We start from the raw sequence: 22,839 nt of genomic DNA on the forward strand, positions 1-22,839 counted from the left end.
TGGATTTATCAGTAAATTATGATTATATATTATATTATATGTAATGTAATGTAACTAGCTAGTGCCTAGTGCATGTGTATCTTCGTGGCAACATTCTCAGCATTGCATGTACAATTCAACAGATGGAGAGCTAAACCAGCCCCGTGTAAATAAAAAAGCATGCATCAATATGGCAGCATATGCATGCAATTACGTGGACACTGAATCCTGTCACCCAACACCTGATACCCTCCACGTACACTCCATGCAAAAGCTCAAATCCCACTATAAATACCACCCCACCTTTCCCCTTCCTTCCTCACCAACAAACAAACATCAAATATAAACCATCAACAACTAATTAAGCAATATAATATTTTATTATCAATGGCAAAGCTCGCAATCTCCGCCGCCGTCTTCGCCGCTCTAGTCCTAGTGGCCAGCGCCACCACCTACACCACAACAGTGGTGACAACCACCGTGGAGGCCGAGGAGAACCCCCGGGGACAGTCGTGCCAGACGGAGATCCAGCAGAAGCCGATGAGCCACTGCATGCAGTGGATGGAGTCTCAGATGAGGGGCAGAAGATCATACGGCGGCGGCGAGTCCTTCATCAGGAGCGCGGTGGCGAACCCCCGATACCAGGAGGAGGAGCACCTGGAAGAATGCTGCAGCGAGATGAAGAAGGTGAGCTCACCCTGCATGTGCGAGGCAATGAGCCACATGATGAGGCAGATGCAGCAACAGTACGGAACTGAGGAGGAGATGCAGCAGATGATGAAGGATAAGATGAAGTCTCTTCCCAAGATGTGCGGCATCAGCTCCACCACCCAATGCCGCTTCCGCGCCGTCTTCGTCTGAAGAAATCATCGTCGTCGGTTGATCGAATAAGAGTTAATAAAGATAATCTCTCCAGGCAACGAGTTATGGCCCATCGGCAATACTTGCTTTGAGGGATCGTCTTCGTTTTGTTGTTGTTGTTGGCGTTTTGTAATAATAATAATAATGTAGCACATATCATCGTGTGTGTTACTTTCTCTAGCTTTTGAGTTTAATGCCATCTTTCAAACTTTTTTTATTTTATTACATTGTTTTTACTTTGTCTTGCTCCCTACGCTGTAGGACACGGATACATGGACACGGCGATACACAGATACGGATTGGTATTTTCAAAAAACTAGGATACGGACACGGACACGTGAGGGATACGTGTAAATATAAAAAATATAGGGGTATATTTATAAATAATAAAAATATAGAGGTACATTTATAAATTGTAAAAAATTATGTATAAGTCGTCATCGCATAAGATAATTGCTCTCCCTTGTTGCTCGTCGTCGTATGCTACACTTTTGGAGTTTTGGGTGAACTCACATAGAAAACAGAGGTTAATGTGTATTATAGAGAAAAGAAAATGCGCATTTTTTTTATTAGGGCTCTTTCTTAAAACGTAAGAGAAGTCCCAATTTTTTTAAAATTGTGGACACTGCCCGACATGGGTGTCCTATTTTTAGCGAAATTACGATACGGCCCGACATAGGTGTCCGAGAAGTATCTGGATGTGTCCGAATGTCCGAATATCCAGGTGTCGGATACGGGGACTCTTCACCTTCTAGAAATGTGTGTGCAGCATAGCTTATTGCATATGCCCTGGAAATTTTACATTTAAATCAAAAATATGGATACATAGTTAATTAAATTTATAATTAAAAAGCATACGGTGAATAGGATATATATTACTTTTGGGGTAAAATAAATTACTCTAATAAATAATAATTGATGTGTCTTGTTTCATATTATTTGTCTCTTTGGAAAGGGTTTGTTTTTATTTAAATTATCTATCACTTTATAATTTCAATGAAACATTAATTGCACTTTTTTCAGTTTTATCATTTATTAATCTTAATTAACTGAAAATAATTTATCATAAATATATTTAAGTGATTTTCTATATTTTCTGCTATAATGTATGTGTATATATATATGATTTATAAGATGGGAGAGATTTATAAGATGGGAGAGAGGGAGTAGAAATGGATTTTATTACTCCGATTTAGGTATGGAAATCGGAACGAAATTTCCTGTTTTCGCTGATTCTGATCCGAAATTTTCGATTTTCGCCGATTATTGTAATATATACTACGTCATGTGAAGAGAAAAGGCACGATTTTTTGGAGAAAAGGAATTCAATAAACTGGATCATCCATATACATTATCTTATACACATTATGTTACAGATATTATTTAATAGTCTTTCTTATTCGCATTATTTAGTGATCTCATAAACATACAAGGTATGAATATTCAAATCTATGACAAAATCTAATAATCTATTGAATAAACAAAAGGGGAAATACTATATTATTGTATGTGGCTAATTTAAGCTCATCACCATCCCGTCACGGATTTTTAAGTACATGATTAAATTATAGTTTGCACTATATCTAGATATTTGTGTTTTTTATTATTGTTTGTTTATATCAGTTTTATCAGGATATTTCAAATATTATATACATTATTTATATCAAAACGATTTCAAGATTATTTTTAATTATTTATATCGGAAAATAAACAACATAGAAAAAATTACCCACAAACACAAATGTCTCCTATTCTTTAAAAGTTATTTGCAGTATTTTATACACACACACACACGAGGCATGCCTCGTGATCAATTTGTCATTAAAATTTAAAATTATTATTTAAAAATATCGTGATTAATAATTATCAGCAAGCAGGTACTTAATTAATTTGATAAGCACTTAAACGAAGACAGTTTTCCATATTATTAACATGATCAGTTTATTAGTAATTTTAATTTCCAGGTTTGGGTTTTGGGTAATTAAGACAAGTAAAAATAATAAAATAAAATAAAAAGGTTGCATGCAAGATCGCAGAAAAACATTAACAGATAGCATTAATTAAACTCAGATAGAGAAATTAACACATACGATGATATGTGTTACATTATTCTTATTATTATTATTATTCGATCCATGCATCCAGTGATCGACGACGACGACGACGAGTTGTTCAGACGAAGACGGCGCGGAAGCGGCATTGGGTGGAGGAGCTGATGCCGCACATTTTGGGAAGAGACTTCATCTTATCCTTCATCATCTGCTGCATCTCCTCCTCAGTTCCGTACTGTTGCTGCATCTGCCTCATCATGTGGCTCATTGCCTCGCACATGCAGGGTGAGCTCACCTTCTTCATCTCGCTGCAGCACTCTTCCAGGTGCTCCTCCTCCTGGTATCGGGGGTTCGCCACCGCGCTCCTGATGAAGGACTCGCCGCCGCCGTATGATCTTCTGCCGCTCATCTGAGACTCCATCCACTGCATGCAGTGGCTCATCGGCTTCTGCTGGATTTCAGTCTGGCACGACTGTCCCCGGGGGTTCTCCTCGGACTCCACGGTGGTGGTCACCACTGTGGTGGTGTAGGTGGTGGCGCTGGCCACCAGGACCAGAGCGGCGAAGAGGGCGGCGGAGATTGCGAGCTTTGCCATTGATAATTAAATATTATACTGAATTTGAATTATTGTTGTTGGTGGTGATGGTAGAGAAGAGGAGAAGTGGGTATTTATAGTGGGAATGGAGGATTTGCATGGAGAGTACGTGGAGGGGTGTGAACAGAGTGTAGCTACCACGTAACGTAATGCATGCATGCATATGCTGCCACTGCATACATACAGCTATTACTAATACTATAGCTGTATTTTCCTCTGTATTTATATTTACCGGGGGCGGAAGTTACACCTTACACTTCAATGAAGATGCGCACCTCACAATTTTGTTTGGAACCTAGTACAAAAGTTGATTTCCTTTTTTTTTTTTTTTTTTTTAAGAGGTAAATTAAAGAATGAATTGAAATACAATACATATACATGGTAGGTTATTTCCATCCTACGCCTGGTGAACACTAATGTGGATGTGTATGTATTTGTGTGTATATATATGAATGGTAAAGATCTATTCGGTGTATTTCGTCCGTGTACACTACAACAAATGTATCATTTAATAGCATTTGTTTATAACGTTTACAACATAAGTGCTATGATAAATATTTAGTATTTTTAATTACTAGTGATTTAAAAAAAAAACACTATAGTAGAACTTTGCCGCTATTTGCCAAAAAAAATTGAAAAAAATAAAAACTCTGCCGCGTATTGAAACTCTTTAGCATAGTATAAACTGTATGAGGTAGTAAACAATACCTCTCAATTTAAAAATATATTGAACTAAACCTAATTGGCTTTAAATACTTTTCTCAAACACCCAAATTTTATTCTAAACTAGTGATCAGACCTCCCTTAAAAATGTGTTAATCCTAATTTACCCCTCTCAATAATGATATTATCGCTATCTTCATTATCTCTCTTCTCTCGATCTTTATATCTTTCTCTTCAGATGTATAATTTTCTTTTAAAGATTGGCACAACATAGCTACCGCTCTCATTCTTCTAGATTTACTCCACCACTGTAATCCGCTCACCCTAACCACTAACCACGGCCTCATCCGTCTACGGTTCCACCGTCACGCTCGATAAGAAGGAGAGCACCAATTAGAGTTATGGCCCCCTAACAACGCAAACTCTAGCCCCCACCTAGGGTTTCGCCTTTCCTCATCCCAACCACTTCAATACCACCCAAAAACTCTTGCATATGCCTCCTCACTACCACCTTCGTGCCCAACTGATGCAAATAAAGAAACGCCGATGAGATTTGAGGAAACCATAGAGCGCCGACGAGATTTACACCATCATTGTGAGTGTGGTCGGACTGCCACAGTAGTTATATTCATTTATAGTTCATCTGGGCTGATTTGCCTGAACTCAGAAGCCCACCATTTACTCCCTTCTCTCTCTTGGGCCCAACCATTATCTCTTTCCTCTCTCTCATTGGGCCCAGTCCACTCTCTCTGTTTCTTTCTTGGGCATGCGCCCTAAAACAATAAGAGAATAAGGCAGGGGCTGACAGAGAAGGAGGGACACCTTCGGCTGACCACAGAAGGAGGAGAGAAGAACCAGAGATCGAGAGAAAACACACACACACAACCCACACACACATGAATAAGAAGAAGTGCACCTATATGGTTGGCTGCGGGTTCCTGCATTACCAAAAAAAAAAAAAAAAAAAAAAAAAAAAAAAAAAAAGTGCACACACACCATAAACATACTCACACAATAGTAGTTTAATTGCGGCGGCCAAATTGGCCCAATCAATAGTCATATTCAACTATATGCATATTCGGTGATCATGATTGCTGTTGTTGAGAAAATGTATAAATGTGATTGTATTTGATTTTATTGTGCAATTTTTGATTTTTTGGAATTGTTGGATATAATTAACGGTAGTACATTATAGATGTTTTCTATTTTTTGTCTTTCTTTTATATTCCGTCCTTGTTAGGCTCGTAATCGAGATCGAGGTGAGCACATCTTTGTTGGGCTTGGGGAGTACTGAACCGAGTTTGAACCTATATACATACTTGACTCAAAGTGTGTCTTATAAATTAAAAAATATTGGGATGATTTTTTGAATAAAATAAACATAAGAGAGTTGAATGCAATAAACGAAACTTAAAATCTGATTTAAAAAAAGATAATTGATTTTTGCATGAAAATGGTGAGACAGCAACTCTAAGGGGCTGCCACGTAGCCACCCAAGCAACGATATGTGTGACGTATGAATTATGATTAATGAAGAAATATGAGCTGCTGCTTAAATTCAACAAACTTTCTTTCTGCAGAGGTTTCTAATTTCCTTTCTTTAATTTGTAGCAGTAATTAAATAAAAAATGGGGGGCGGCCACCTCTTGTCTATCTACTCAGCCTCACAGGCATCAAGGATCAAACGCCTAACTGCTAATCTCCCACTCTCAATTATGGTATTTAATTTTTTTATATAATAATCATTCTATCTACATGTTGTATCATTCATGCTTAATTGTTATATTAATTTATATATATATATATGGTGTAGAGATATAACCATGGGAAGAAAGAAAGTAATAGTACCGGACACGCGCCTTCCACGGCGGAGGAGTTCGAAAGAGTTGCGGAAGAGAAGAGCCGCCATGGATTCGCCGCCCAGACGGTGGAGAAGGCGGAGGACGGTGTCGAAGAGGCTACCGTCGCTGATTCCAATTTTCAATCTGTCAAGGAAGCTTTTAAGGACGATACTCCGCCGCCCGGAAAAGCTAACTACCATAAGACAGGCGACGAACGATAAGCTCTATATATGTATGTATATATGATGATGTAAAATTATGTTTTCCTTTTCTGTTTGTGGAAGACAAATTATGTATCTATCACAACTTATCTTCTTGCTTGTGTCTGAAAGTGATATAAGGGCCTCCTGTTGTTGTTAGTATTATTGGAGTCTGACAGCTTATCAAGATCTCATCTCTAACTAGAAATCGATTAAACAAGAGATGCAATTCCATCATGTACAATATTAAGAAAGAAATGAAACGAACAAGACCCGATTCTTCATTCGGATCGATCTTGGTTTGAAATCGAGTTTCTTGTCCGAATTCAGTTCTCCTCCTTGTGATCATCACTTAGCCCATCGGCTACCCTTTTGCTAAAGAACTTCACAACCTGTATATAAAAATAAGTTGGGGGAGACGGAAGAATCGGATAACAAATTTCAAAACAGGGTAACACGTAATTCGACAAAAGGCAAAAGAGAGATCGAAGTCGAATTCGACAAACAGGATAACAAATTTCTGTAAGAGAAGTTAACAAGACTGAATTCACATATAAGTCATCTTAATTCCATGAAAAGTTGCAAGATCGTAGAGCCACATGAACATCAGTATTTGAGGGATCTTAAGACAAGATTATATCATTAACAAACGGAAAGCCTATACGAATGTACCTGGAAGATAATAAGCCTCTGCAGCTTAATAAACGCAAAGTAGAACAAAAGCGATTTCACCGGTCACTCTGTTTTGGCGAGGAAATGAATCCATAGACGTATGACAACAGAAATACTTCCAGGTAGCTGTGTTCAAGCCGTAACACTAAATATGGTTCGAATTAGTTTAATTACCAGGTGCATTCTTTGGTTCACAATACAAAACATCAACTGAAAGATAGCCGATCAGATAGTAAATATTTATGGAATATCCCCGTTGGCTTTCTGTTGCCAATCAGCATGATAAAAAAACCCTGAAGAAACAACAACGGGGATGAGCTCAGATAATTCAAACTTGTATCCATCTGAAAGAAAATAAAAAGGATTAAAATTAGAAAGTGGAAGTAGCTGTGATGTACATAAGCATCGAGTCTGAATGTTCGACGCCCCTGTAGCATCAAACAGAATACCCCAGGTGTGCTTGTTTCTGCAAGCAATGCGATCAACAGCCATATTCAAAGCCCTTGAAGTGGCTGAACATTATGCATCAAAGAATTTAGTTAAATTTGCACGAGTGAGTAGAGAATGATAAAGAGATCAATTTCAGGTACTATAACAGCATTAAGTAAGAACAAACATTATTTAGTGCTGGAGGCCCGATATCCATTGTTTCAAAGGCAGAAACCAACACCAGCCAAACAAAAGGAGAGAAAAGAATAAGGTCATATACCATGAAGAAGGGCAAGATGAAGGCTCCTATATAGCAAGAATAAGCCGAAATCCTTCCACCCTCCAGTCTAGGCTCAGAGATTTGAAGTTACTCCGCACCCACAGTTTCACAAATCACACGTCCCCTTAAACATTTACTTGTGCGTCAACAATGAGAGCAGAAACATTGAAGACACTTTGGACAACTTATCAAGACTCGCAGTTACCGTCAATTCGCATCCAATGATCTTTCTTCTCTTCTAGTTTGCAGAATCATTTAGCTTACAATTGGAAGAATTTTCTCAGCTCTACCTCTATAACACAATCATAAAATCGACAGTAGAGAGAGAAAACAAGAATCTACCCTTTATGCCAGGTACTGTGCATCGAGGAATGAAAACAACAAAAGGATTTGAAATGCTGGTATCCATGAAATTTTTTAAGTCAACCATACATGAGATTAAGGAAGAAAAATCCATTATGTCCCGGTTCCCGAAATTTAAAGAGTAAAGGTACTGTCCTGAAGCACCTGGCGTCGAATGCAATAGGTAGAGTACACTCTGATACTTCATGGTTCGGATAATATTAGTCGACCACTTAATTTCGTTTCAGGCACAGCAATCCCAAAGATTTATGATCACTTTCCAGTGCCATTTCATTTCCAAGAAAAATGCCAAAATACACATTCAATTTTGCAAACTCTGCATAGACTTCAAACAATATAGCAGTAGCAGTATTTCTAAAGCTCATTTCACCAAAAATTCAAAGTCTGTTTAGGCATCATTATTGTCAAAAAGAAGCAGAACTCTTAAGAAGTTTGATTAATTTACAACTGCAGAACCATATCGACAAATCGTAGGTAAATGACAAGAAACAGAAAATACAAACCGAAGCATCAAGCATCGCACATAACAAAAACTCTAGGCAAAAATGAGTGAGACCATACCACTGCAGAGGAAGATAAAAAATCTTCCAGCCATCAATGACAGTAAATTATTTGCTACTCAAGGGAAAAACCACTCTCAACTTAATAAGTTATTGCAAGGTTGAAATCAGAGACGAAACAACTGCAGCAATAGTTGACAATGCAAATTAAAGAGAGCAAATACTGAACGGGGCTTTATTTAACAAAGAAAGTGTGAGCAAATACAGAAGGGAGCTTTATTTAACAAAGAAAATCCCAATCCATTGTCTCAGGGACTAAACCGAATACCAGAATTAGAGCACATAACAGTAACAAAGTTTCAACATAAACCAAAAGGTGGTTTAAGACAGAAAAGAAACGGAACAACAAGATAACAGAAACAAATGATCAAAGGACAAATAGGAGGAGATATCTAGAAACCACCACGGAGACGGAGGACAAGATGAAGGGTGGACTCCTTCTGTATGTTATAATCAGCAAGAGTCCTCCCATCTTCCAGCTGTTTCCCAGCAAAGATCAACCTCTGCTGGTCCGGTGGAATCCCCTCCTTATCCTGAATCTTAGCTTTGACGTTGTCAATGGTGTCCGAACTCTCCACCTCCAAAGTGATGGTCTTACCAGTCAAAGTCTTCACAAATATCTGCATCCCTCCCCTCAACCTCAGCACCAAGTGAAGAGTGGACTCCTTTTGAATATTGTAGTCCGCCAAAGTGCGACCATCCTCCAACTGCTTCCCTGCAAAGATCAGCCTCTGCTGGTCCGGTGGGATTCCTTCCTTGTCTTGAATCTTGGCTTTGACGTTGTCAATCGTGTCGGAGCTCTCCACCTCCAAGGTGATGGTCTTTCCAGTGAGAGTCTTGACAAAAATCTGCATCCCACCCCTCAGCCTGAGAACCAAGTGAAGAGTGCTCTCCTTTTGGATGTTGTAATCGGCAAGAGTACGACCATCCTCCAACTGCTTCCCTGCAAAGATCAGCCTTTGTTGGTCCGGTGGGATTCCTTCCTTGTCTTGAATCTTGGCTTTGACATTATCAATAGTGTCGGAGCTCTCAACCTCCAAGGTAATGGTCTTCCCGGTGAGAGTCTTGACAAAAATCTGCATCCCACCCCTCAGCCTGAGCACCAAGTGAAGAGTGCTCTCCTTTTGGATGTTGTAATCCGCAAGAGTGCGACCATCTTCAAGCTGCTTGCCAGCAAAGATCAACCTCTGCTGGTCCGGGGGAATGCCCTCCTTGTCTTGAATCTTGGCTTTGACGTTATCAATAGTGTCGGAGCTCTCAACCTCCAAGGTAATGGTCTTCCCAGTGAGAGTCTTGACAAATATCTGCATACCACCTCTGAGACGGAGGACCAAGTGGAGGGTAGACTCCTTCTGAATGTTGTAATCAGCAAGAGTGCGCCCGTCTTCGAGTTGTTTGCCAGCAAAGATCAACCTCTGCTGGTCCGGGGGAATACCCTCCTTGTCCTGGATCTTGGCTTTAACGTTGTCAATCGTGTCAGAACTCTCGACTTCAAGGGTGATAGTCTTCCCAGTGAGGGTCTTGACAAATATCTGCATACCCCCTCTGAGACGGAGGACCAAGTGGAGGGTAGACTCCTTCTGAATGTTGTAATCGGCAAGAGTGCGCCCGTCTTCGAGTTGTTTGCCAGCAAAGATCAACCTTTGCTGGTCCGGAGGGATCCCTTCCTTGTCCTGGATCTTGGCCTTTACGTTGTCGATGGTGTCCGAGCTTTCCACCTCGAGGGTGATGGTCTTTCCGGTCAGGGTTTTCACAAAGATCTGCATCTGTACAATTAAACACGGTTAACATAGAAAATCCAACCGTACACAATTTCTACAGTATCGTAAAATCATCTGTAGGTCTGTACTGAAGCACAACAAAATTTCTCAGAGAAAATTATCCGCGCGACGATGATATACAGAACACACTATTTACCCTATAATCTATCCAATCCACTCGAACATCAAAACTACAATCGAACAGAAATCAGACACTATCTTCTCCTCTTGCAACAATCAAAATCAAATTAGATCACAGAAACAGATAAGACTGAATCAATCATAACAAATATCCGATTGATTCTCCTAACAACTCGGTTTAGTTTCAAAATTTGCTTGCATCGGAAACATACAAACCACCGATGAAAGATAATAGACAATCCGAAAAATTAAAACCAAAAACACGAAACATACATCAATCGAAACCAGAGAATCATCAACAGCTACAGAAATAGGAAAAATAAGAAATAATTGTTACCTTATCAATCAAAATCGAGAAGATTAGGTCAGAAACTAATGGATTGTGTGCGAGCGATGGTTCTCTGTAGGCGTTTTTGATGTTGATGATGAAATAAGGAAGAGGAATCGATGCTTTATATAGAGGCAATGGGATTGGAATTAGAAAGTAGAAACCGACTTTAATAAGAAAATCGGCCTGACACGCAAGAATCTTATCGAAACGCGTAGAACAATAGCCAGGGGTATATGTGGAAATATATGGTATCTTTTCAATTAAGTATTAGGGTAAATTACGAAAAACCCCCTAAACTTAGGCTAAATAATAAAAAATACCCCCCACCTATTCGTAATTACAAACAATTCCCTGAGGTTTGTAAATTCTCAAACGAATCTACACTTTCTCAGTTTCAGAGGGGAGAAAGGATCTGAACCCTGTACAATCACATGGCTCCCGTCGCTCCGAAGTCCGGCGATGCGATTTTCGCCAGCGTTGATCGCGTGGCAAGTAGTTTTACTTTCAAAATTCACTCAATTTCTCTAGCTTTTCACTCTCCGATCGTGGACCGTTCATCAGCAATTTGAGTAATTACTTGATTTTTTTCTTTTTTAATTGTTGACGTTGTGGTTAACAAGCGTTTTGCAGAATGCGGAGCTATTCACACTGACGTACGGTGCTATCGTGCGCCAGTTACTCACCGATCTGGAGGAGGTGGAGGAGGTCAACAAGCAGCTCGATCAAATGTGACTTGACTATCTATCATACTGTTTTCGATTCTGTCAAGTTTCAATTTGATTTCAAACGTGATTTTTCTTAGGTTTCTGCAGTAAATGATGTTTTTTTTTTTCATTTGATTTATGCTTAAAATATTAGTTATTTGGCGAAGTGTTTGAGTATTTCTGATGTTGTGTTGCAGGGGTTACAATATCGGAATCCGGCTGGTTGATGAATTTCTCGCAAAATCTAATGTTTCCAGATGCGTGGATTTTAGAGAAACTGCTGAAGTCATTGCCAAGGTACTTGTCCTCTTTACTATTCTCATTCGTTGCTTTTCGGTTAGGTTTTGAGTCGGGGGAATTTTTGAACAAATTTTGAATTTTAATTTGTCTACTGCTTAGAGTTTTTGTTTCTAATTTGCGCGGATTATAGAAAAAAGTTTAAATATTTGAGGTAATTGGGTATAACTGGGACATGATTACGGATTTTGCTAAGCAGTTAGAGTACAATAAAACCTCTATAAGGTTTAAGAGTACGAAATTTAGAAGCCTTTTCTTATGAATTCCTCTGGACATAATTTAAGAACTAGTCAATGAAAAGGTGAAGAATAGTGTGATATGGTTATATCATTTGAAAATGTGATATTTTGTATGATTTCATACTGAAGCATCCTTAAGTTAGATGAGAAGCTGTGGCTTCTGATTCTCGAAAATTGCAACTGTTGTGTTTATGCATGACAAAATACCACTTCTGCAGATATTTATTCAGATGTAATATGTACATCGATGTAAGTATTATTTGTTTTAACGCAACTGCACTTTTCACATACCCAAGTGTGTTTTAAGTATGCAAGCATGTTTCTGGATAGATGTACACATTCTTTTAAACAAGTTTGTTGGCTGATTTACCTGAACCTAAAGTAGTGTTTCAAATGTTTCCTGCAGTTCAAATGTAATTTTTACTCACTCTTTTTTCCTATTATTCTAACACGTGAGAATGAAATGATTTGGCTGGGGGTCAAATGTATGCCTCACATTCGATTAGGAAGTAATAAATTGTAATTTCTGAGCATAAAGGTTACATATTTACCCATAATCTTAGGACCAAGCAATTGAAAGAAGCTTGAGGAGTGCTTGGAGCAAAGTTTGTATGATTAGGTCATTCTCTTGGAGCAATAGAAGAACCTTATTTTCATTCGGCATATGATTTTTCATCTTCCGATACAAGTCATTATGTTGAACCTACAAACGCACTTGCTTAATTTGAGATCTGTATTTTTGTTAGGTAACACATGGACTACTTAAATTAATTTGTTTATTTTCTTTCTACAAAGTGGGGTGATTTTGTTGCTACAGTATGCTTCGGCAATGGGGTGTGTGACGTTAAAAGAACTAGAATTTCGTACATTTAGAATATCAAGTTACCGTAGAAATCATGATTCCCTTTCCTTTACGTGCACACGTTCCTGTATATTAAGCTATCATTAAACAAGAGAAAGAAAGAAGGAAAAAAAGAAGCTAATCATATCCCAGCACAATCCCATGTTTTCTGTTAATGTGTGGATGTGAGTAGGAAATTACGGTGCTTATATGATTGATAATTGTTCTTTGAGTGTCTGTGGTTTGAATTTTTTGATTTTATTTCCTTTAATGTATCACGAACAGGTTGGATTCAAAATGTTCCTTGGTGTCACTGCATCTGTGACGAACTGGGACTCGGAGGGAACAACGTGCAGTATAATTCTGGAGGATAACCCTCTGGTAGACTTTGTTGAGCTTCCCGATAACTGTCAAGGACTATACTATTGCAATATTTTAAGTGGAATTATCAGAGGAGCTCTTGAGATGGTGAGTATTGTTCTTACATTAACATTTTATGCCTATGTTCTATTGTTAGTGGGAATTCTACAATTTGGTTATTTCATAATATAGGTACGGGCTTTACTTCGGTTCATCGAAGAATATATTTGGAAAAAAACACTTTCTACGAATTGGAAACTAGTCAAATTGATGGAATGTGTGCTTTATTCTCGGTCGATTAGAAATAGTGTAGTTAATTCACAAGAATTTGCTCTAGTTCATTAGTTTTTCCAACTTTTGCTTATGGTCCGGCCCAATTCTTGCTGTTTGTAGGATGACTGCACCGTAAAATAATGGAATAACATTGATGACTTTAGTTTTTCTTTCCATGTTTAGGTGTCGATGAAAACTGAAGTGACATGGCTGCGTGATATGCTGAGAGGGGACGATGTGTTCGAGATGCAGGTGAAACTTCTGAAGCAAGTTCCAGAAGAATACCCGTATAAAGATGATGAGTAACATGCTTAATATATATATCTTCTGGTTTTCTGTACCTCAGCAAAGTAGTTCAGGTTTGTAGTACTTTTCTCAGAAAAGTTTTTGGCAAAAGCACTTATTTGGTTGTCGTGCTGATTTTGCTCTATGGATATTTGTAGTTTGTGTTAAATTCAAGAGACTTGAGCTCGAATTCATTGTATTAACCAGACCTATCCTACATAAATTCATTGTATCAAAATGTAGGCAAAGTTAAACTTAGGGTTGAATATTTTTAAATATTACTTTTACAATTTTATTTTATTTTCCTTTCGGAGATCTAATTCTCAAAAATAAATAGTTAGCACAATATGATATTTACAAGCTAAGAGACACATCTTATGATCATCTTGTTTCAAAATGTAGAGCTTGAATGAGATGAAACGAGTACAAACTGGAGAATATTCCAGATGATCTAGAAGATTCCACTATATTTGACACTGGAATGGTGGATGTGTAAGAAGATTTATAATTGAGGAGATCAGTTGTAATCATCCAAAACAAGGATTTTTTCGTAATTTGACCTTACCATTTATTATTTTTTTTCCTAAATCGGGAAAAAAATTACACCAGCTAGCAAAAAAGAGGAAGCTCATCAAGCAAGTGAGCATGTCCCTTCGAAGAAAATGATTTCTCTTCCCCACGAAATTTCTTTCACCCACACATTTTTTTGGGGGAGTGTATATATATATATATATATAGATATACATATATATATATATATATATATATATATATAATCTCTACTTTGCTTTCCATCCACTTACTGATCTTGCGATACCAGGCGTTTCTCCGACGAAGTCATGGCGGAGTACGGCGGATGTTGCAGGTGCTGCTTCAGCTTCATAATAACCTCCGGCTTCGCCGCCCTCTTCATGTGGCTAAGCCTACGGACCTCGAAGCCCGATTGCTCAATCGAAAAATTCTACGTTCCCGCCCTCAACAGATCCGCCGACATTAACTCCACCAACAACCACACCATCTACTTCGATCTCAAGCTCGACAACGGCATGAAGGAGAAAGGCGTAAGCTACGCTAACATAAGCCTCAACTTCTTCTACAACTCCACCCACCTCCCCATAGCCAACTACACGGTTCCAGGGTTCTACCAAGGCCACAAGAAGAACACTCACCGCCGTCAGCTGCTGGAAGCCACCGGACTGCCGTGGGCGGCGGCGCTGGAAGCGGTCTCGAACGGGTCGACGGTGAGCTTCAGGGTGGAGCTGGCTACGAGGGTGAAGTACAAGATTATGTTTTGGTACACGAAGAGGGAGAGACTGGAGGTCGGCGGTGATGTGGTGGTCAACGACACCGGTAAGAAAGTCAACAGGAAGAATATTAAATTGAAATCCGGGTCACCCGGTCCAGCTAGCCATTGGGTGAGGGTGGGACCCTTGCTTATTATTTTAACTTCATTGATTATTGTATTCTTGTAATAAAGATGGTGTATTTTTGTCTAGGTTTTTTGTTTGGTAAAGGCTATATTATTTGTTTGCATATTATTATTTTGAAGAGTTTAATTTCTTTGTTCATTTATTGAAGCTCAACTATGAGTAATTAAATATTAAAATTTAGATCAAATGAATAGTTAATTGATTTATGGAACATTCCCTTTGGAATTGGAATCTTGCTTGAAAACTTTTAGCATTTTATTGTGAAAAATATTAAAAATTAAAAGTATCCCACCACACCACTCACAATAAAACAATAAAGTCTTATTTGGTTGGGGAGATTAGCTATTATTAACTAAATAATTAGACTTTGAAGTTAAAAAACAATCCAACACGTCAAAAAATAAACAGTCAAGCATTCCCATAATCACAAGTTGAAGAAAATCTTCAAAATAAAGCAGCAAAAAAAAAAAAAAAAGGTTGCGATGAAGTCACCGACTTTTACTCCAAAATCAAAATACGAAGAAAGTAACAAAAGACAGCACTCCCAGTGAAGAACTTCTGCATCATCCACTCAGACAATGGCTCAACTAAGAATTGCCATTAACATCATTTTCTATTTTGATCTGCATATACAAAAAAAAAAAAAAAAATTAATAATAATAATCAGAATTAACAGTTCTCCTTTCATCGGTTGCAAACAAGATGTCAGATCTTTTATTGGGAAACTAAAGAGTAGCTGCATTTCGATTTACTTTGGAACGATAAAATGACAAGTAACAAAGTAGCTTACCAAGCGTTCTCTCGCCTCGCTTGTTACTTGCCGAAAATCACCTACATAACAACAGTACAGAAATAAATAAACTCTATTTTTTTTTTCAATTGGCATAATAATAAGTGTAATAAATAGAGGAACTGAGAACTTACATCTGAAGAGGCTTTCAGCATACGGAAGCACAAACGGCTCACATTCTCCAATTTTGAAAACTCCTTCACAAGATATTCTCCAGGTCATTTCCTCCACATTCAGGAAGTGGAAGAAGAAGTGGTTCTCCATATCAGGATTTAGAATAAACAGCAATTCTTTATCAACTGAAACTATAGAGTTGATGCCACCAAGTGAGGCATCTATCAGAAGTGGAGCACCGCCTTTACCACACCAGGTTGATTTACCGTGATCTGTCAATAGCCATATATACACATTACTTTCGTCGTCATCGACACTCACACATGCCAAACTACCTTCGTATTCAGTCAAGAAAGTCAGTATATTGAAAGTTATTGCATCGACCATTTGTACATCTCCTCCTCCTGGTTCGTCAGAAATCACAATCGTTGGTAGCTCAACCCTGGTGATGTTTTCATCCATATCTATCGAAAGAATATAACCAGGAACTTCAATGTCCTCTTCGGACCAAACTAACCAATACATTATTCCTCCAACACATACGTGTGAAGGGAATAAATGGCTAAGAAGATTGGGCACAGGACCTTTCACAATCCCGGAAATTTTTCTCCATTCTCTAGTATCGGGTGTGTAAACTTCGCATTTGCAATTACTGTTGTCGTTAGATTCAGATTCATCATAGAGAAAACGGAAGATTTTGTATCCATTTTTCTTGGTGTCGAAGAGAACTCCAACTGATTCCGTTATTTCAGATGGACTAGTTCCGGGAATTTCTAGAACTTCCTGGGTGGCAGGATTGACAACTTGGATTCCCAATTCATCCTCTCCCACTGATTTAGTGCAGAAGACTAGTCCATTGAAGGAGCAGAGCAATTTCAAAGATGAATCCTCTTCAAGATAAGGAAGGGACACATATTCACTAACTACTCCATCTCTGTCCATCAAAAACAGATCTTCATCGGTGTTAGAGTCCTGACTACCAAGATGCAAAATAAGCTTCGGGTCTTTTGGAGCACAATCAAATTGCAACTGATCAAATGTTGGTTCAGTTATCAACTTATACCAGAACTTGGAAACCAACTTGAATTCTAGCAAACAATCTACTGGAAGTTCTGACACGATTTTTTCCGTGAGTCCTTCCATATATCCTACATTACGGACATAGTCACAACCCACACAAACCCTCATATTTGTATCTTCAGACATGATAATGTAGCTCTGTTTACCTCCTTCTCGGGAGAGCAATGCACCTCCAGGTAAACTGCCTGCCAGTTAAATAGATTGGTCTGCAAAATGGAACATCAGTTAATGATCCGTGCATTATACAGCATTTTTTTCTGCATATTAACAATTCAAAAAAGTAATGTGCTCTCGTTTCTCCAAAGCACCATGTTATAAGGTTGTAGTTCATGCCTGGTGAAAAGGAAGAAGAGGAACAAGTAAACCTGATATCCCCACCATGCATATTATATACATGGCAATGATGCATCGTTTAGAAAAAGAAGAACTGCCTAGTACAGGCAGAGAAGGTAATTTGTTTTCAATAATTTTCTGGCCCTTTGAGGGATGGTTTTACATCAACAAATAAAATTTATTCTTGATTCATTTTCAATGTAGTCTTGTTTACAGAATGTTAGAATTCCAAGTACCTGAAGACCAGAAGCTATTTCAATCTGGTTAAATACAATCTTGTAATTCAAATGAAGCTCATAAAACAATCCAGTCTGAAACCATATCATGAAGAATAGCAAAAGATTTAGACATAAGCACATACATAAAAATCAAAACACAAAAAAAGACGAGATAAAAAGAAAAGAGAGGTAACCAACGATAATAACAGCCTGAATCCAATTTCAAACTTGCTGAGAGTGTATAAAGTATAAGAGCACAGAAGATATAAATCTTTGACTGACTCTTGCATAGTCTTTGGGCATCAGAATTCACAACAGCCAACTCAATCGGATAAATGGTTGAGTTTGGCAACTAGACAGCTAGTTCTGGTCAGAACTAATTTAACCTTGAGTGGACGAAGTTCAAAAAGTTAGGGATTTGGCTAATTTCTTGCCATCCCAAGTTTGTGTAAGTCAGATACACATAATAGACTTGAAAAAATAAATGGACTGACAAGAATCTTATGATTCTATTAAAATAAACATGCCAGACATTTCCCTTTTTCTCAAGACGTTTTAGAGAGATTCGTTTTTGAACTACACTTATCAAGCTGAAGCAAGTCAAATCCTCGATATCATATTCGGGTCCAGTTTCTAAAATTCCTAAACCGAGCTCATGGTAATAATATTCCAGAAAATAGCCTCAATCAATTGGGAGTCTAGACAAATAAACTTGTAGTTCTTATCAATTAGATGTTGTTTGTTGTCAAAGTTAATCAAGAGTTTACTAACCAATCATTAAGATCCAGCATTACATATATTGAGACAATGAATGAGTTAATGAATGGGCGAACAACAGCTACATAAAAGTATATTTTCCTTTGTCCTGGAATACGCAAACTAGACAAAGTTGGTTGAAGTACTCCAATCATTGTACAAAAAGTACCAACTAGACAATATATGTTTTATATAGCGAAACCAATGAACAAAACAGCATTGCCCCAAGATTGAGTCCAGAAGCACAGTTCACCAAAACAATAACACAAAGTTTAAGATTGTCTTGGCATATCATGTCCCAACACATATTTTGCCTCCAGAAAAGGATAAAGAGATGCAAGAATTCGCTTGATTGCTGAAGAATTCGCTCAAGGATTGGCAAATTTTCATTTTTCCTACTATTAGAAATGGCAAAATCTTTAGGTTCATAGAAACAAATAGAAAGAAATTATATTAATTCGACTGTTTTCTTGTTTTATCTTGTGCATCTGCTTATGAGTCCGGGTGTTCATCGGTACGCTAAACCGATCAAACTGTGCCGAAACAAAATTTCGGCACGTGCCGAATACTGAATCGCTTATTTGGTTCAGTATTCAATTTTCTTATTTGAAAATTATGGGTAGGTCGGTGTCCACCGAATAGGGGTACTTTATTTGTAGACATTTTTTTCTACATATTCCTATATAATATTATATTTTACACTAAATTTCGGTATGGTTCGGTGCGGCTTTACCGAATGAACACCCCTACTTATGAGTATGTTCATGTAGTTGATCAGTATGAAAAACGAAAAGATTAGAAATGATCTTTTACTGCTAAAGTTAATCTTGGAGTTCTATGCAGTCCACTAAGGGAGGTCTTCAAGTTAATCTTGGAGTTCTATGAATCTATTGAAGGAGGTCTTCGATAAAATTTTAATGATCGAGCTTCTATTTGGTTGAGGTAGTGCTTTTCTGATAATAGGACTATAAATGGACTAAGCAAAAAATAACAATAGTTTATTATATTTATCCACTAAACCTTCAACATAAATACTACACTAATATCACAATAAAAAAATACTACATTGCACACCATAAAGTCCACTATAATGTAGTTTGATGTTGCACAGAAGAGGAAAAATACGACATTTTTTGTTGTTGTATGTAATAAAATTGTATCACAGATGCCATAAGCAACCAATCTGAAATACACACATCAAGATTCTTGAACTCCACTCATTCAATTGAGATCTCTTCCTTCCACTTTTTTACCTCTCAAATCATGGATCGGTCCATATGGACAAGTGAAGGTATCACAAGGGAGCAGGAGCAAATCTCACAGATTTTTAAAAACAAAAGGAGAAAGAAAATACACAAGGCAAGAAATCTATTTCATAATTAACACATACTCATTGATAATCGCATAACATCAAGCGAAATTAAACACTATCACGAACACTAATGTTGACTTAATTAACCCATAATTCTATAAATCATAAACCGCATGCATGCAGAGCAAAATTCAAGTAGGTATCAGAAAGGAAATTTTGACATAAAATCAAATAAAGTGTACCAAAGGAGAATCCAAAAAGATCTTACATAACCACAAAAATGATGATAACACAGAAAAAGGTAAAAAAAAGAATCGTAGGATTACAAAGTGAAGCTAATGTAAATGCAGCCTGTACCACAGGAGAATCCAAAAGATCTATACATAAGACACAAATTATGATAGCATTAAAAGGGAAAAAGAAAACCGAAGGATTACCAAGTGAATCTATGTAACTTGCTCTTGTTTCGCTTTCGCTGCGGCGGAGAGTTTGTGTGTGTAAAAGATGACTGTAAGAACAGATATAAACCCTAGAACAAGTCATAAATAGTGTTTGGTAACGGACGCAACCGGTGGAAAAGATTAACTGTTGTGTTGGCCCAACGGTTCAATTAATTATGGACTGGACTAATATTTTTTTGCCTAAACCTAGTCCGAAAATCATAAATCCAATAACAACTCAACTTCTGGGGCTGGCCCAAGTCTCAAGTGCATATAAGGACAGTGTGGTGCACAATTAAATTTGGAATTCAATTCAGACTTCGTTAAATCACATACTATATCTCGTCTCAGGACCAAACGTATTGCAAAATGCTAAATCAGGCAAAGATCACTCCATTTTTCCCAACAAAAAGTTGATCTCTCTAAAAACCTGGCCACATAGATCCACAACAACATTAGTCCAATTTCTACACGTCCTGAATGAATCCCATTGGAATGGCTTTCAATCATCACCCAATCTGATTTTTGTGAGCACAAAAGGAAGATTCAGTTTGCATTTTGACTTTGTTAAAGTTTCCGCGACAATGAAGACTCTACTACAACCATCTTCTTAGACCATTATTTTAAAGTTTCATGATGATATTGATTTAGAAAATCAAGATCTGACAAATAGAGAAATTGTTTTTAGTCCAAATTCTTTGTGCTATATGAAAACTGGAATATACCACAATTAGCGAAAGTAGTTTTAGGACTTCGATTGTTCAAAAAAATAATAATTACCTGACTCTCTTAATCTCAGATACCAAGATCATATGAAAAAATAGCAATAAATCTAAGGCCAGTTAACCATAAATCACCTAAGCAGCAGGGTAGAAGCTTAAAAGGTTGTACCTCGTAACAAATTTAGAGATAATTTTGTTCAAAAGAAAATAATAATCATATCACTCTATTAATCACAGATACCAAGATCATATGAAAAATATGGCAACTAATTTAAGGCCAGTTAATCATAAATCACCTAAAAATAAGGCTAGAAGTTCAAGAGTTTGTCCCTCATAAAAAAATCAGGGATAATTTTGCTTCTACTTGTCTATAAAAACATCCAGTAACTGTAGATGTGAAATTAAAGGAAATTGTCTATTAAGGAGTGCAGATGAATCCATTACCTCAAGATGCAGAACCTAGGGTAGGGTGGGGGATTAAAATTTGCTGCAAAGTATTATTTAAGGACAACGAAACATTTTTTTTTTCAATTCTTGCTTTTAACACTAAAATAGGTCTTGTATGAAGAGATATAACAGTTCCAAGCGCTTCCAAATTCATATCTGCGGTAATTGGCTTAAGCAATAGGAACCGATGGAGCGGCACAACTTTGACAAGTATTATCACTTGGCATTACACGAGCGATGAATATATTTGAGCCCATTGAGCTGAAGCACTCATTCTACTCATTGGTGATCAAACTATTAATTCATCATGAATTGAGATTTTTTTTAAGAAAGAAAGAAGTATATACAGTAAAGCATAAAATCACAAATGATCAAACTGAATACCCTTAAATAGAGGAGGTTGTGGTGGTGGTGGTAAGAACTACCATTGAGATTTCCTTATACCTTAATTACCCTGAAACTTCATATATATTATGTTCATCAGAGATTCTCACAATCCATGTATTGAGAATCCCCCTTCTAAAGTACAAAAAAAATTCAATCACGGTATACATTCAATTACAAAATGCTTTATTCAAGAACCAAACAATTTTTTGAGTTGGCTAAGACCCCTTTCCTCCAATACGAGGAAATTTTTGAGACAATAGTCCCTCTAAGCAGCGAATTACGAATCCACATAGTTTTCTGTCTAGACTAAAATTGCATTTCAGATTTACCACATACCAAAACCTAGGTCAAAATTTATCAACATACGTCTAGTTTTCACCCAAACACTATGCGTGACAGGAGAGAGCAAGGAAAAGAAAAAGAGCCCAATCCAAATCATGGATCACTATAAGCAACAACATATAGAAAACTCAAGATCCGACCATGTTCCCATTAAACCTACATACCTAACTTAATTTCTCTTTTCAAACATGTGAAACTTTCCAATAACACAAACATCAACATGCATATTAACCCGCAAGTAAAATTTCCACAATCCTCCAAAAGAAAGTCAATTCATTATGTACAACTAGGGCTACCTAGCTTCAGCAACAAAAAAAAGGGGTCCTAATCTTCCAAAAATTCAATACTGTTTCCACTATACACATACATATAAAGCCGAACAAGAAGAAAAATGAAAACTTCAACGCACTGTTTCCAGTAAATGGCAAAAATTAAAGTGAAAAATCACCTCAGTAAAAGCCGATTCTTCGCGCAATTGCACCTCTTCCCCTGCATGGTACACCCTGCCGAAACCAACAGCATAATTGAGGCAAAAGCTGGATAATGCGAGGGTTTCCATAACATTATAGGGTTGAGGATTCACGGGGAATGGATCTGTATAATGGAATCGCATTGGGTGATAATTTAGCGGATCTTTTGCAGCCAAATTTGATGAAAACAGAAAGGAAAATTGTTCGCGGTTTTTGCGAGTGTTCATGGGTTTTGGTGCTCCTGATTTTTCTAAACCGACTCGGTTAATTTAC

At 37.5% G+C, this 22,839-nt stretch overlaps 7 protein-coding genes across 14 annotated transcripts; 4 read left to right on the forward strand and 3 right to left on the reverse strand.

Annotated features, from left to right (window-relative positions):
- The first annotated feature begins 277 nt into the window (after positions 1-277).
- LOC105948729 (2S seed storage protein 1) lies at positions 278-1,062 on the forward strand. The gene has a single exon (XM_012971956.2). It carries the CDS (start codon positions 367-369, stop codon positions 838-840), a length of 474 nt encoding a protein of 157 aa, XP_012827410.2. The 5' UTR covers positions 278-366; the 3' UTR covers positions 841-1,062.
- A 1,808-nt stretch (positions 1,063-2,870) lies between these two features.
- LOC105948753 (2S seed storage protein 1) lies at positions 2,871-3,548 on the reverse strand. The gene has a single exon (XM_012971980.2). The coding sequence runs from the start codon at positions 3,484-3,486 to the stop codon at positions 3,013-3,015; it is 474 nt and encodes a 157-aa protein (XP_012827434.2). The 5' UTR covers positions 3,487-3,548; the 3' UTR covers positions 2,871-3,012.
- Positions 3,549-5,712: 2,164 nt separating this feature from the next.
- On the forward strand, positions 5,713-6,347 carry LOC105948713 (uncharacterized). Its single transcript, XM_012971942.2, has 2 exons — positions 5,713-5,867; positions 5,963-6,347. The coding sequence occupies exons 1-2, from the start codon at positions 5,778-5,780 to the stop codon at positions 6,209-6,211; spliced, it is 339 nt and encodes a 112-aa protein (XP_012827396.1). The 5' UTR covers positions 5,713-5,777; the 3' UTR covers positions 6,212-6,347.
- A 2,308-nt stretch (positions 6,348-8,655) lies between these two features.
- On the reverse strand, positions 8,656-10,934 carry LOC105948795 (polyubiquitin). Its single transcript, XM_012972023.2, has 2 exons — positions 10,733-10,934; positions 8,656-10,260 (listed from the first exon to the last, which is right to left on the reverse strand). Exon 2 carries the CDS (start codon positions 10,258-10,260, stop codon positions 8,887-8,889), a length of 1,374 nt encoding a protein of 457 aa, XP_012827477.2. The 5' UTR covers positions 10,733-10,934; the 3' UTR covers positions 8,656-8,886.
- Positions 10,935-11,068: 134 nt separating this feature from the next.
- On the forward strand, positions 11,069-13,983 carry LOC105948796 (uncharacterized). The gene is made up of 5 exons (XM_012972024.2): positions 11,069-11,214; positions 11,357-11,454; positions 11,628-11,727; positions 13,093-13,275; positions 13,624-13,983. The coding sequence occupies exons 1-5, from the start codon at positions 11,158-11,160 to the stop codon at positions 13,744-13,746; spliced, it is 561 nt and encodes a 186-aa protein (XP_012827478.2). The 5' UTR covers positions 11,069-11,157; the 3' UTR covers positions 13,747-13,983.
- A 426-nt stretch (positions 13,984-14,409) lies between these two features.
- Positions 14,410-15,293, forward strand: LOC105948847 (protein NDR1). Its single transcript, XM_012972091.2, has one exon. The coding sequence runs from the start codon at positions 14,565-14,567 to the stop codon at positions 15,195-15,197; it is 633 nt and encodes a 210-aa protein (XP_012827545.2). The 5' UTR covers positions 14,410-14,564; the 3' UTR covers positions 15,198-15,293.
- Positions 15,294-15,498: 205 nt separating this feature from the next.
- Positions 15,499-22,823, reverse strand: LOC105948845 (F-box protein At5g49610). 8 transcript variants are annotated; one of them, XM_088827523.1, is made up of 6 exons: positions 20,196-20,260; positions 17,709-17,783; positions 17,286-17,345; positions 16,080-17,207; positions 15,946-15,986; positions 15,499-15,778 (listed from the first exon to the last, which is right to left on the reverse strand). In XM_088827523.1, the coding sequence occupies exons 4-6, from the start codon at positions 17,200-17,202 to the stop codon at positions 15,743-15,745; spliced, it is 1,200 nt and encodes a 399-aa protein (XP_088683649.1). In that variant the 5' UTR covers positions 17,203-17,207; positions 17,286-17,345; positions 17,709-17,783; positions 20,196-20,260; the 3' UTR covers positions 15,499-15,742. The 8 variants fall into 8 exon arrangements, with proteins under 8 accessions (XP_088683649.1, XP_088683647.1, XP_088683650.1 ...); XM_088827521.1 differs by lacking the exon at positions 20,196-20,260 and adding an exon at positions 22,545-22,772 and having other exon boundaries at positions 16,080-17,345; XM_088827524.1 differs by lacking the exons at positions 17,709-17,783; positions 20,196-20,260 and adding an exon at positions 22,545-22,686.
- Positions 22,824-22,839: the final 16 nt, after the last annotated feature.

This window comes from Erythranthe guttata, chromosome 13, assembly GCF_056151865.1.
Source record: "Erythranthe guttata isolate IM_541 chromosome 13, IM_541, whole genome shotgun sequence".
NCBI classification, from domain to species: Eukaryota; Viridiplantae; Streptophyta; class Magnoliopsida; order Lamiales; family Phrymaceae; genus Erythranthe; species Erythranthe guttata.

Excerpts from the sequence above, each read along its gene's own strand:
- LOC105948795 (XM_012972023.2), bottom strand. The coding sequence starts at position 10,260 with ATGCAGATCTTTGTGAAAACCCTGACCGGAAAGACCATCACCCTCGAG.
- LOC105948796 (XM_012972024.2), top strand. The coding sequence starts at position 11,158 with ATGGCTCCCGTCGCTCCGAAGTCCGGCGATGCGATTTTCGCCAGCGTT. Across the intron at positions 11,455-11,627 it reads AACAAGCAGCTCGATCAAAT|GGGTTACAATATCGGAATCC; the intron begins GTGACTTGACTA and ends GTTGTGTTGCAG. Across the intron at positions 13,276-13,623 it reads TCAGAGGAGCTCTTGAGATG|GTGTCGATGAAAACTGAAGT; the intron begins GTGAGTATTGTT and ends TTCCATGTTTAG.
- LOC105948729 (XM_012971956.2), top strand. The coding sequence starts at position 367 with ATGGCAAAGCTCGCAATCTCCGCCGCCGTCTTCGCCGCTCTAGTCCTA.
- LOC105948753 (XM_012971980.2), bottom strand. The coding sequence starts at position 3,486 with ATGGCAAAGCTCGCAATCTCCGCCGCCCTCTTCGCCGCTCTGGTCCTG.
- LOC105948713 (XM_012971942.2), top strand. The coding sequence starts at position 5,778 with ATGGGGGGCGGCCACCTCTTGTCTATCTACTCAGCCTCACAGGCATCA. Across the intron at positions 5,868-5,962 it reads ATCTCCCACTCTCAATTATG|AGATATAACCATGGGAAGAA; the intron begins GTATTTAATTTT and ends TATATGGTGTAG.
- LOC105948845 (XM_012972087.2), bottom strand. The coding sequence starts at position 17,265 with ATGTCTGAAGATACAAATATGAGGGTTTGTGTGGGTTGTGACTATGTC. Across the intron at positions 15,987-16,079 it reads TGCTGAAAGCCTCTTCAGAT|GTGATTTTCGGCAAGTAACA; the intron begins GTAAGTTCTCAG and ends GTTGTTATGTAG. Across the intron at positions 15,779-15,945 it reads GCGAGGCGAGAGAACGCTTG|ATCAAAATAGAAAATGATGT; the intron begins GTAAGCTACTTT and ends TTGTATATGCAG.
- LOC105948847 (XM_012972091.2), top strand. The coding sequence starts at position 14,565 with ATGGCGGAGTACGGCGGATGTTGCAGGTGCTGCTTCAGCTTCATAATA.